The following is an 11,627-nucleotide window of genomic DNA, read 5'->3' as shown; positions in this document are numbered from 1 at the left end:
TTTTATCAAAGTGTTTTTAACCGTTTTATTTTTTGCTAGCGTTGGCATTTCAATTTACAAAAAATAGAACGTTTTCAAAATTACAATCTTGGAAATATACAAGATAAAAAAGTATATTTTGTCATTTGATTATGTTTACAGTTGGCCTGAAACAATTTTTCTATCCTGAAGGATTTAGGGAAGTCCCAATGGCATTAGCAAAGACATTTTAATCCTGCAGAAGTACTATGTCTACATTGTCATGCACTCCTTGTAAAAGAAGCTCTCCTTGATATGTTACGATCTTCCTCTTTTTGGCAGCTTTCAGAGTTCCTACTAAAGCTTCAAATAGGTTGGCACATTTGTCATCAGAAAACAACACACCAAATTTCACGCTTAGCTTTCCATCATTACCTGCATTAGAAAAAAAAACAAGTGAATGTTTACAAAATCATCTGTGTAACTGCACGCTGCACTTAAGATAATAAAATAAAAGACTTATTTCTAAATGCAACAGAAGGTACTTTGAATGATGCAACTGTACACACAATGCCTAAAAAAACACAGATGGACCTTATGTGCAATTTACAAACATGGACAATTTGCACCTGTATACAGTGGCTTGCAAAAGTATTCGGCCCCCTTGAACTTTTCCACATTTTGTCACATTACAGCCACAAACATGAATCAATTTTATTGGAATTCCATGTGAAAGACCAATACAAAGTGGTGTACACGTGAGAAGTGGAACGAAAATCATACATGATTCCAAACATTTTTTACAAATAAATAACTGCAAAGTGGGGTGTGCATAATTATTCAGCCCCCTGAGTCAATACTTTGTAGAATCACCTTTTGCTGCAATTACAGCTGCCAGTCTTTTAGGGTATGTCTCTACCAGCTTTGCACATCTAGAGACTGAAATCCTTGCCCATTCTTCTTTGCAAAACAGCTCCAGCTCAGTCAGATTAGATGGACAGCGTTTGTGAACAGCAGTTTTCAGATCTTGCCACAGATTCTCGATTGGATTAAGATCTGGACTTTGACTGGCCCATTCTAACACATGGATATGTTTTGGTTTAAACCATTCCATTGTTTCCCTGGCTTTATGTTTAGGGTCGTTGTCCTGCTGGAAGGTGAACCTCCGCCCCAGTCTCAAGTCTTTTGCAGACTCCAAGAGGTTTTCTTCCAAGATTGCCCTGTATTTGGCTCCATCCATCTTCCCATCAACTCTGACCAGCTTCCCTGTCCCTGCTGAAGAGAAGCACCCCTAGAGCATGATGCTGCCACCACCATATTTGACAGTGGGGATGGTGTGTTCAGAGTGATGTGCAGTGTTAGTTTTCCGCCACACATAGCGTTTTGCATTTTGGCCAAAAGGTTCCATTTTGGTCTCATCTGACCAGAGCACCTTCTTCTACATGTTTGCTGTGTCCCCCACATGGCTTGTGGCAAACTGCAAATGGGACGTCTTATGGTTTTCTGTTAACAATGGCTTTCTTCTTGCCATTCTTCCATAAAGGCCAACTTTGTGCAGTGCATGACTAATAGTTGTCCTATGGACAGATTCCCCCACCTGAGCTGTAGATCTCTGCAGCTCGTCCAGACTCACCATGCGTCTCTTGGCTGCATTTCTGATCAGCGCTCTTCTTGTTCGGCCTGTGAGTTTAGGTGGACGGCCTTGTCTTGGTAGGTTTACAGTTGTGCCATACTCCTTCCATTTCTGAATGATCGCTTGAACAGTGCTCCGTGGGATGTTCAAGGCTTTGGAAATCTTTTTGTAGCCTAAGCCTGCTTTAAATTTCTCAATAACTTTATCCCTGACCTGTCTGGTGTGTTCTTTGGACTTCATGGTGTTGTTGCTCCCAATATTCTCTTAGACAACCTCTGAGGCTGTCACAGAGCAGCTGTATTTGTACTGACTTTAGATTACACACAGGTGCACTCTATTTACTCATTAGCACTCATCAGGCAATGTCTATGGGCAACTGACTGCACTCAGACCAAAGGGGGCTGAATAATTACGCACAACCCATTTATTTGTAAAGAATGTTTGGAATCATGTATGATTTTCGTTCCACTTCTCACATGTACACCACTTTGTATTGGTCTTTCACGTAGAATTCCAATAAAATTGATTCATGTTTGTGGCTGTAATGTGACAAAATGTGGAAAAGTTCAAGGGGGCCGAATACTTTTGCAAGCCACTGTAAGTATATATCATGCACTATTTTGTGGTTGCTTGTTACTACTGAGGTTTATTTTTGTGCCTACCTCTTTGTCTTGCAATGATAAATGAGCATTTCCATGTACAACAAGCACAGTCTAGCACAATTGACTTTTAACCACCCATGGCTAGTGGGGGTAACAAGGAGTTGGCATTGTTACCTCCAATTTATCCTCTTTTGAGTGGTCAACTATAGGTCTCCTATTCCCTTGTACAGTGTAATAAAATGTTTGTGAGTTAAGGTGGCCACACACGTGGCGATTTTAGATATTTCGTGCGATCATCGTTCACACGAAAGATCATACAATGCGCCACTAACCGTTCAGGGCTGAAACGGCAGATAAGGAGGTAGAAACAATAGTTTTCTACCTCCTTCTGCCGATTCAGCCCCGAAGACAGATTTTGCTCAGGCGCCTTCTATGGCGCCCGATCAAAATCTTTAAACCGGCCCGATTGGTGAGTCGACCGATATCAGCAGCATCCTGCGATATCGGTCGACTCACCAACTTGCCATACACGCACCGAATATCGTACGAAACGAAGTTTCGTACAATGTTATCGGTGCGTGTATAGCCAGCTTTACCCTTTGAGTGTTAGCATACAGGGTTGACTGGTTAATTCAGTCTGCGTTGAATGTGGTAGATAATATATTTTTTAACTACAATTTACCTACAACACACAATCATGTATTTTGCTAATGTGTTTAGCAAATGACTGCCTATATTTATATTTTAAAGGGTGAAGTTTTACTTTAAAAAGGATGAAAACCCAAAAATACATTTTTTCTACTAAAATAAAACATAATTCTAAGCAACTTACCAATATTTGAAAATTTCCATGTTATTTGAAAATTTCATTTCAAGAAGTATTTTCTGTGATTTCACAAATAACATAAAAACCATTGAAAACATGTAAATAATGAATATTTTATAGCTGTGTAGAATAATCATTTATTACATTAGCCACAATTTTAATTTTGGGTTTACATCCCATCCCATAAAGTATAGGATATATATTTGTTTTGACTGGGTTTATATACCTACATGAGTTTATATGTATACTCATCCATAGAGAGCAATGATCTCTGCTTTTTATGCACTACCCCTAGCAAGATTAAAGAACCAGTAACATAAAATTTTCACATTAAACATATACCTTTTAAACACTTTCATTAGTATATTCAACATACATAAATGTTACTGTTATAAGTAGATTTTAAATAAGTAACATTACCATGTATTGATAGGGCTCAGGCTGCAGCTCCCCTTGTGACATACATCCAGTCAGCACTTCACCACCACCCCCCCCCTCCTCCCCCTCCCTCTCCCTCAAAAATGTCAGCAGTCCACTCCGCTCACACAGAAATCCAACCAGGGCAGGAGATAGGGAGGGCTCCATAGCCCATCTCTCTTCCTGAACCAACATGAAAAAAAACCTATACATTTTTAAAGCAGGCTCAACAATAGAAAAAAAATCTTCGGCACACCACTTACATACTTCCATAGGGTGCTTCAATCCCTCGGCTGCTCCCAAGCCATTCCATATACCTTTGTGAAAGAAAGAAGCACACCAATATACCGGCATGCCTTTTACACATTTATTGCAGTAAAGAGTGGCACAAGCTTTTGGGGGATAACCCCTTCCTCAGGTCAGGTACACCTGAGGAAGGGGTTGTCCCCCGAAAGCTTGTGCCACTCTGTTCTGCAATAAATGTGTTAAAGGCATTTTAAAGCAGGCTCCTCACACACTAGAAAATGTAAAAAATTCCGGTTTTAGCCAGAAGTAAAGCAGTGGCTACATTGCTTTTTTTTTGCTGTGCCCTATACATCCAAGTTATTGCTATTTATTCAGTAACCACGTATGAAATTGCAATTTGCATATATTTGTAATGTGAAAAATTTGGGTTATTTTTCCTTTAATTTTGTCATAGAATTAGTAGGCTGCCCATCTCTACCCACTCACTTTTCCATATCACCCAAAATAAGGGATCCCATATACAGGTATGGACTCAATTTGGCATGCAGGTATGGACTTAAAGGAACAGTAACACCAAAAAATGAAAGTGTATAGAAGTAATTACAATATAATGTACTGTTGCCCTGCATTGCTACAACTGGTGTGTTTGCCTCAGAAAGCCATGGGGGCAGCCATTCAAGCTGGAAAAAAGGAGAAAAGGCACAGGTTACATAGCAGATAACTAGTAGATAAGCCCCATATAATGGGAGTTTATCCGTTATCTGCTAAGTAACCTGTGCCTTTTCTCCTTTGAATGGCTGCCCCCATGGCTACACAGCAGCTTACTTATATAAACTATAGTAGACTTTCTGAGGCAAACACACCAGTTGTAGCAATGCAGGGCAACAGTACATAATATTGTAATTAATTTTATACACTTTCATTTTTTGGTGTTACTGTTCCTTTAAGTTGGATGAATCAATATTAATAGTAAAACAATTCTACTGGGTTTATTTAATTCTTAAAGGAGAAGGAAAGGTAAAAACTAAGTAAGCTTTATCTGAAAGGTCTAAGTAAATACAGCCATAAGCACTCACAGAAAAGCTGCACTGAGTCATCTATCAAAAGAAACACAGGATTTCTTGTCTCCTTTTTTGGGAACATGTTCTTCGGTATCAAACTTCATCTCTTTTAGGGCTCCTTCAGGTTTGGGGCTTCATTCTGCTCAGTTCTCTTCTTTCTTCCTCTCCCCCTCCCCCCTTCCATAAGAATGCAGAAGAACCCACTCCCCCCACCCTTAGGAATGTGTGATCTGAGCTTCCAACGGCTATAACTGCAGCAGCAAGCTACCAAGACCAAGCTAAAATGGCAGCTGCTATTGGAGGGAGCTTCTAGGGTTCTTTATTCAGGTATAGTAAAGCTTTCTGCTGAATAAATACAGTGTTCTAGGTGGCACTAATGTGGTGAATCTATTGGCAGTAAAATGCCTTCTCCTTTAAATGTTTTTAGTAGACTTATGGTATGGTCATCCAGATTGGGAAGATACCTTGTTTGGAAAACCCAAGGACCCAAGCATTCCAGAAAATAGATCACATACCTGACCATGAAAACAATCAATACTTTTCATATGAACCTTACCTTTTGAACCGAGTCGTCGAATCTCTTCTACGAGCAGGTTAACTTCATGGTCTACATTCATTGTCGTTTAACTAAACCACTTCAGTGTCCACGAAATGGTTTCTTAGATGATGCAACAGACTGTAAAAAAGAAATGGAACTATATGTGAGCAACAGAGCAAGTCAATTTTTTACTAAAATAATCAATTCCCCTGCAAACAAAAAAAGTCTGCTCTATAATTTAAAGGAAGAAATATCCAAAAAATCATTATTTGTATTCAACCACTACATTTTTTCAGGAACCAATTTAAAAAAAGTATAACGGTTATTTGAATTGCTTATAACTTTATTTATAGCAACTTTATATTTAAAACATTATGTTTTAAATACAACAAGTAACATAGTAATATAAATTAAGTCTTTAAGGAGACAATTTTGGAAGTGAGCCACCTTTGGTTTTCAATAAGGCTTACAGTATGTATAAACTTATTTAGAAAAAGTACATAAAGACTATCTAAAGTGCCCCAAAAATGTATTAATTTTTTCCAGACATACCTAATTGCAAGAAAAACATGATAATCTGTGTTCTGAGCTTGCTGTGGCCCATTCCACTCTTAAGCTCTGTGTAATGCAACCTCTGCACCACCTTGATCCAGAAAATCTTTGCACCACCCACTGTGCAAAGAGAGAAGGACCTCAAAAATGTATAACTTTACAGTGCTACAAAGAGAGGGAGGAGTTACATTAAACTGTGAGCCTAAGGACTTGGGGATGGTCACTGCAAGCATAAGCACATAGGCAGATTTTCAATAAGGCCGGCTGAGACTAAGTCTCCCCAAACCTGATTGGCACCTCACTCTGTTCCTGCAATGCTCTGGAACCTTTAGCATAGGGGAAATCATCTTGCATTCCTGCAAGCTTAGATTCTGTTGTAATCAGTTCTAATTGGATCTTTCTTCTTGTGGCTTCTCCAATCAGAGCACAGCTCTTTTGACATACAGTAGAACTGACCAATTAAAGCACAGATGTAGGTAGGTAGTTAGGAAGCTATTACAATCTGAAGGCACTGCAGAAATGAACACTGATAAGAAGGATCTGCAGGCTGGAAACCTTACTTAAGAACCTCGTAAACTTGTGCTGCAGATGTTATCCCACTCCCACAGGTTCTATACTGTACATGTTCTAAAGGCTGAATCACTAGCTGAAATTAAATAGTTTTTGACGACCTGATATCACCCTTGCTCAAGTCCTAAATTGACTCTTCCCCCCTGAAAAAAATAATTGTCTGGGTTTTTTGCACTTTTTTCCTTTTGTCATTGTTTTGTTAATTTCTAGTTAGTTTCAGTGGAGCCATCATGAGACTGCATAGCTGGGAAACAAACCAATGTTATGTTTCTGTGCCAATATTATAGTGCAGTGCTGTCCAACTTCTGTGGTACCAAGGGCCAGAATTTTTCTGGTCTCCATGGTGGAGGGCCGATAATGGAAGCCAGTTTCGACCACTCCCCTTTTTAAACCGCACCCACAAACTACACAGGTATGCAAGTTTCATTTAAAAGGGATTTAATTACATAGCTTATGTCTGGGTGACAGGTCTCCTTTAAAGTCCCTGTCTGCTGTCCATGAGTGCACATTGTAAGGGGCACCCAATAGTGCTACTCTATCCGTCAGAGCCATATCCAAAATGGCAGCTCCCACGGACACCATGCCAGCACAGAGATGTCATCGTGCAAGCATGTGACGTCATCATGACTTGCAGTACCTGCGTTCAATGCCCATATATAGGACTTTTAGTGCAAGTTCTTGGATGCACTATAAATTGTATCATTGGACTTATTTCTGGTTTTAACCCTTTTGCCTGATCCTGACGACTGCCACTTGAACTGACTTGTGCCTGTATATCGACTAGAGACTCACGTTAACTCTTCAGACACCACTCTTTGGACTAATTTTATTCCCTGTGCCCAGGCTTCCTACTTACTCCAATCCCAGCAGGAGCTGAGCAGACCCTGACACACAGCAGCAGACAGGCTCTATATTCAGGGACAGAGCTTGTCTGAAACATGCCTTGTCTTAAGAACGCTGGTACATACTGACAATAAGCTGTAAAGCTACAGATGTTCGTACTGGAAAAGGTGACAAAATATTACATTTTGGGGTATGAATACTTAAAAACAGCATATTTAATTTTCTCTTGTTTTTTCAACAAAACCATCAAATAAAAACTAATTCTGAAATACTTTGAAATATTAGGAGAAAGAATTTTCTGTATTGAACGAGGTTGGAGTTTGTCATCTATAAGACATACTCCTTAAAGGACATGGAAAGGCAAAGTCACTTGGGGGTGCCAAAATGTTAGGCACCCCCAAGAGAGTTAAATCACCTACCTTTTACCCCGGGCTGGTGCCCCTGTTCGGAGAGAACAGCACCAGCCCGGGGTAGCTGCATCGCTTCCTCCTTCCGTTGCGCATGCATGCGCAGTAGAGTGAAAAAGCCGAACTTTAACAGAGAAGTCGGCTTTTCACTTTACTGCGCATGCGCCTATCATATAGTCACAGAGAACAAAACACAATACAAATACAATAGGTCAAGGGTCTGAATACTTTTGAAAGGCACACTATATTGCTGAAATTGAATGTGTATTGATGTGATTTGTTTGAATCAAGGGGACAATTTTTTTTTTTAAAGGAGTAGTTTAACTGTAAATTAACTTAGTATGATGTAGAGAGTGTAATTCTGAGACAATTTGCAATTGGTCTTGATTTTTTATTTGTATCTTTTTAATTATTTAGCTTTAGCAGTTTGGAATTTCAGCAGGTGTCTGGTTGCTACGGTCCAATTTAACCCTGCAACCAAGAAGTGGTTTGAAAAAGAGACAGGGATTCAAATAGAGGAGGGCCTAAATAAAAAAAGCTAAGTAATAAAAAGTAACAATAGCAATAACATTGGAGCCCCACAGAGCAACAGTTTGTTTGTGACCCCCCATTTGAAAGCTGTAAAGAGCCAGAAAAGTATGGATAATAATGTATAAACTATAAAAAACAGAAAATAAAGACAAACTGAAAAATTGTTAAGAATAGTGTCAGGAACACGCCACTCTCAGACACACATGACACTGGGACGGGGAAACAAGGGGTTACACTCAGTCACCTTTCACACAAGTTAGACTAACATCAGGCACCCCCAAACACACCACCACCCCAAATAACTATTCGCTGCCACCATCTATCAATAACAGGCAATAGAAACCTAATACACAAACTGTATCACACACTTCCTCTTACTGTTCTTAGGGTTAGCTTTCACTAATTCAACAAGCACTCTAGCAGCCAAAGGGTTAAAATACTGTCAAACACACTCTCCTGCTAGCAGTAACTAGTTAATTAGCATTTACACAGAACAGTGTTACAGACATGAGGTTATAACATTCTAGGCCCAAACATTTATACCAGGTACATGAGTCTTAGAGCCAAAGGACATAACTTATTAAATTTTATATTTAATATTACAAGGGGTAAAAACAAGGGGTATGGGGTGCATTTAAAAAGATTTTACAAAAAGAGACATACAAACAGTAAATAAAATAAAAGGGAATAAAACACTATGTACATTATAGAGTATGGAATTTCCAAGTGTCCTCCTGGAGGTAAGCCTGAGCGCACACCCCAACAGAAATTGGGAACTCCAAAATATGAGCTAAAGAGTACCTTTTTATCCCCCTGCTGTGACCCTTCCTCAATACCGTATGCATCCAGGAACTTGTCCCTTGGGACCCCCTGTAGAGGGCTGCAATTCTCGGGTCAGTTGCTGTCATATAATATTGGCACTTGCCGGTACCTAATATTATGGAAATATGGGCTTGCTTTAACCCATATGTGGCCGATCAAAATGATACCATACATGAGGGGTGTCTCCTGTTCCAGTCCCCCAGATACTATCCCTCCTAACTGGTGGGTATAGGCTGTCCCTGTTTGGTATCATTGGGAAGCATGGGACCTCCTCATAACCAATATATGATTTATGAGGATGTGAACCCTAACACAAAGGAGATATGGACCCCTTTCTACAATCCATATTTTCTCATGGCTGTTCCCTCCTGCTTTCTTAGGTTCACAATTGCCTTTCTTTGATCAACAGATCAAAGAAACCAAAGGCTCCGAATTGTCTGATAAGTTTGTCACCTTCCACAGTCCCTTGCATATTTAATTAATTAAGGGCCACTTGTGGACACAAAAGCCAAATGCTGCCAGGTTTTACCCTTTACAATGCCAGGGCAATACTGCTGGCATGACAAATAGGCCATTCTATAACATACTAAAGAGTTACCTCTTTAATATATAGGGTACTTGAATACATTGCAGTTCACAATACTATAAGTTTGTGCCAGCATGGTTTTATGCGTAACAGATCTTGCCAGACTAATTTAGTCGCCTTTTATGAGGAGGTGAGCAGGAACCTCGATGCGGGAATGGCAGTTGATGTCATCTACTTGGACTTTGCCTAAGCGTTTGATACAGTACCTCACAGAAGGTTAATGATCAAATTGAGGAATATTGGCCTAGAATATAATATTTGTAATTGGATAGAGAACTGGCTGAAGGATAGATTACAAAGAGTGGTGGTAAATGCAACATTTTCTAATTGGACCAGTGTGGTTAGTGGAGTACCGCAGGGGTCAGTCCTTGGTCCTTTGCTTTTTAACTTGTTTATTAATGACCTGGAGGTGGGCATAGACAGTACTGTTTCTATTTTTGCGGATGACACTAAATTGTGCAAAACTATAAGTTCCATGCAGGATGCTGCTGCTTTGCAGAGCGATTTGAAAAAAATGGAAAACTGGGCAGCAAACTGGAAAATGAGGTTCAATGTTGATAAGTGCAAAGATATGCACTTTGGTAGAAATAATATAAACGCAAACTATCTCCTTAATGGAGAAGGATCTAGGGGTTTTTCTAGATAACAAGTTGTCTAATTCCAGACAGTGTCATTCTGTGGCTACTAAAGCAAATAAAGTGCTGTCTTGTATAAAAAAGGGCATTGACTCAAGGGATGAGAACATAATTTTGCCTCTTTATAGGTCCCTGGTAAGGCCTCACCTTGAGTATGCGGTGCAGTTTTGGGCTCCAGTCCTTAAGAAGGATATTAATGAGCTGGAGAGAGTACAGAGACGTGCAACTAAACTGGTCAAGGGGATGGAAGATTTAAACGATGAGGTTAGACTGCCGAGGTTGGGGTTGTTTTCTCTGGAAAAGAGGCGCTTGCGAGGGGACATGATTACTCTGTACAAGTACATTAGAGGGGATTATAGGCAGATGGGGGATGTTCTTTTTTCCCATAAAAATAATCAACGCACCAGAGGTCACCCCTTTAGATTAGATGAATGGAGCTTCCATTTGAAGCAGCGTTTTTCACGGTGAGGGCAGTGAGGTTGTGGAATGCCCTTCCTAGAGATGTGGTAATGGCAAATTCTGTTAATGCCTTTAAAAGGGGCCTGGATGAGTTCTTGAACAATCAGAATATCCAAGGCTATTGTGATACTAATATCTACAGTTAGTATTAGTGGTTGTATATATAGTTTATGTATGTGAGTGTATAGATTGGTTGGTGTGGGTTGTGTGTGCTGGGTTTACTTGGATGGGTTGAACTTGATGGACTCTGGACTTTTTTCAACCCTATGTAACTATATGTAACTATGTACCTCTACACTACATTAAAGGACAAGTAACACTTAAAATTTTTAAGTAAAAAATCTATTCTACGCTGCCCAAATAAGTGCCCTATCCTGCAAAACATTTATTATTTTGAATGCTTTATTAAGCATCCACTATGCGATTGCCGCATAGTGGATGCTTCCCCTGATACTTCCCCTGCATCGCCGTATCGCCTTTTTTCAAATGACGCCAAGTTTTAACAGGTATTTAATAATAAAGCATTCAAAATAATAAATGGTTTGCAAGATAGGGCAATTATTAGAGCAGCGTAGAATAGATTTTTTACTTAAAAGTTTTTAGTGTTACTTTTCCTTTAATAATTGGTACATCTTACTCACCATTACATTTTTCAGTTGCTTGACCTTAATACTTTTTCTTAGCCCTGCTGCAAGTTCCCAGGCAGTACTGTCTCTATGTAGCCCACATCACTATTGCTTTAAACTGGAACCATAAACCAGCTTTCTTGCACTTTATAGTGCAGGAGCTTCAACAGTGTCTACAGTGTAAATGTATGTTTACAGTGTTTTACCCCCCCCTTAAACAGAATTAATACATTTTCGCAACAAAATCTGTCCCATATGTACACTGACAGGCCATTGCCAGTTTGCAGTTTTTATAGCAGTGGAGAAAATAGCTTT

General features: G+C 39.6%; 1 protein-coding gene across 2 annotated transcripts in view; it reads right to left on the bottom strand.

Annotated features, from left to right (window-relative positions):
- Positions 1 to 11,627, bottom strand: part of abracl (ABRA C-terminal like) — a 28,962-nt gene continuing 17,335 nt past the window's right edge. The window contains exons 2-4 of one of the 2 annotated variants that reach the window (XM_012962616.3): positions 5,300 to 5,419; positions 3,700 to 3,753; positions 1 to 393 (exon numbers count right to left, since the gene is read on the bottom strand). In XM_012962616.3, coding sequence (XP_012818070.1) covers positions 209 to 393; positions 3,700 to 3,753; positions 5,300 to 5,360 — 300 coding nt within the window. In that variant the 5' untranslated portion in view covers positions 5,361 to 5,419 and the 3' untranslated portion in view covers positions 1 to 208. The remainder of the gene's footprint in view (positions 394 to 3,699; positions 3,754 to 5,299; positions 5,420 to 11,627) is intronic. The other variant, NM_001171618.1, reaches the window with a different exon arrangement.

The sequence above is a fragment of the Xenopus tropicalis genome, chromosome 5, assembly GCF_000004195.4.
Source record: "Xenopus tropicalis strain Nigerian chromosome 5, UCB_Xtro_10.0, whole genome shotgun sequence".
Lineage (NCBI taxonomy): Eukaryota > Metazoa > Chordata > Amphibia > Anura > Pipidae > Xenopus > Xenopus tropicalis.
The sequence above is the reverse complement of the archived record's forward strand: the minus strand, read 5'-3'. Positions and strand labels throughout refer to the sequence as shown.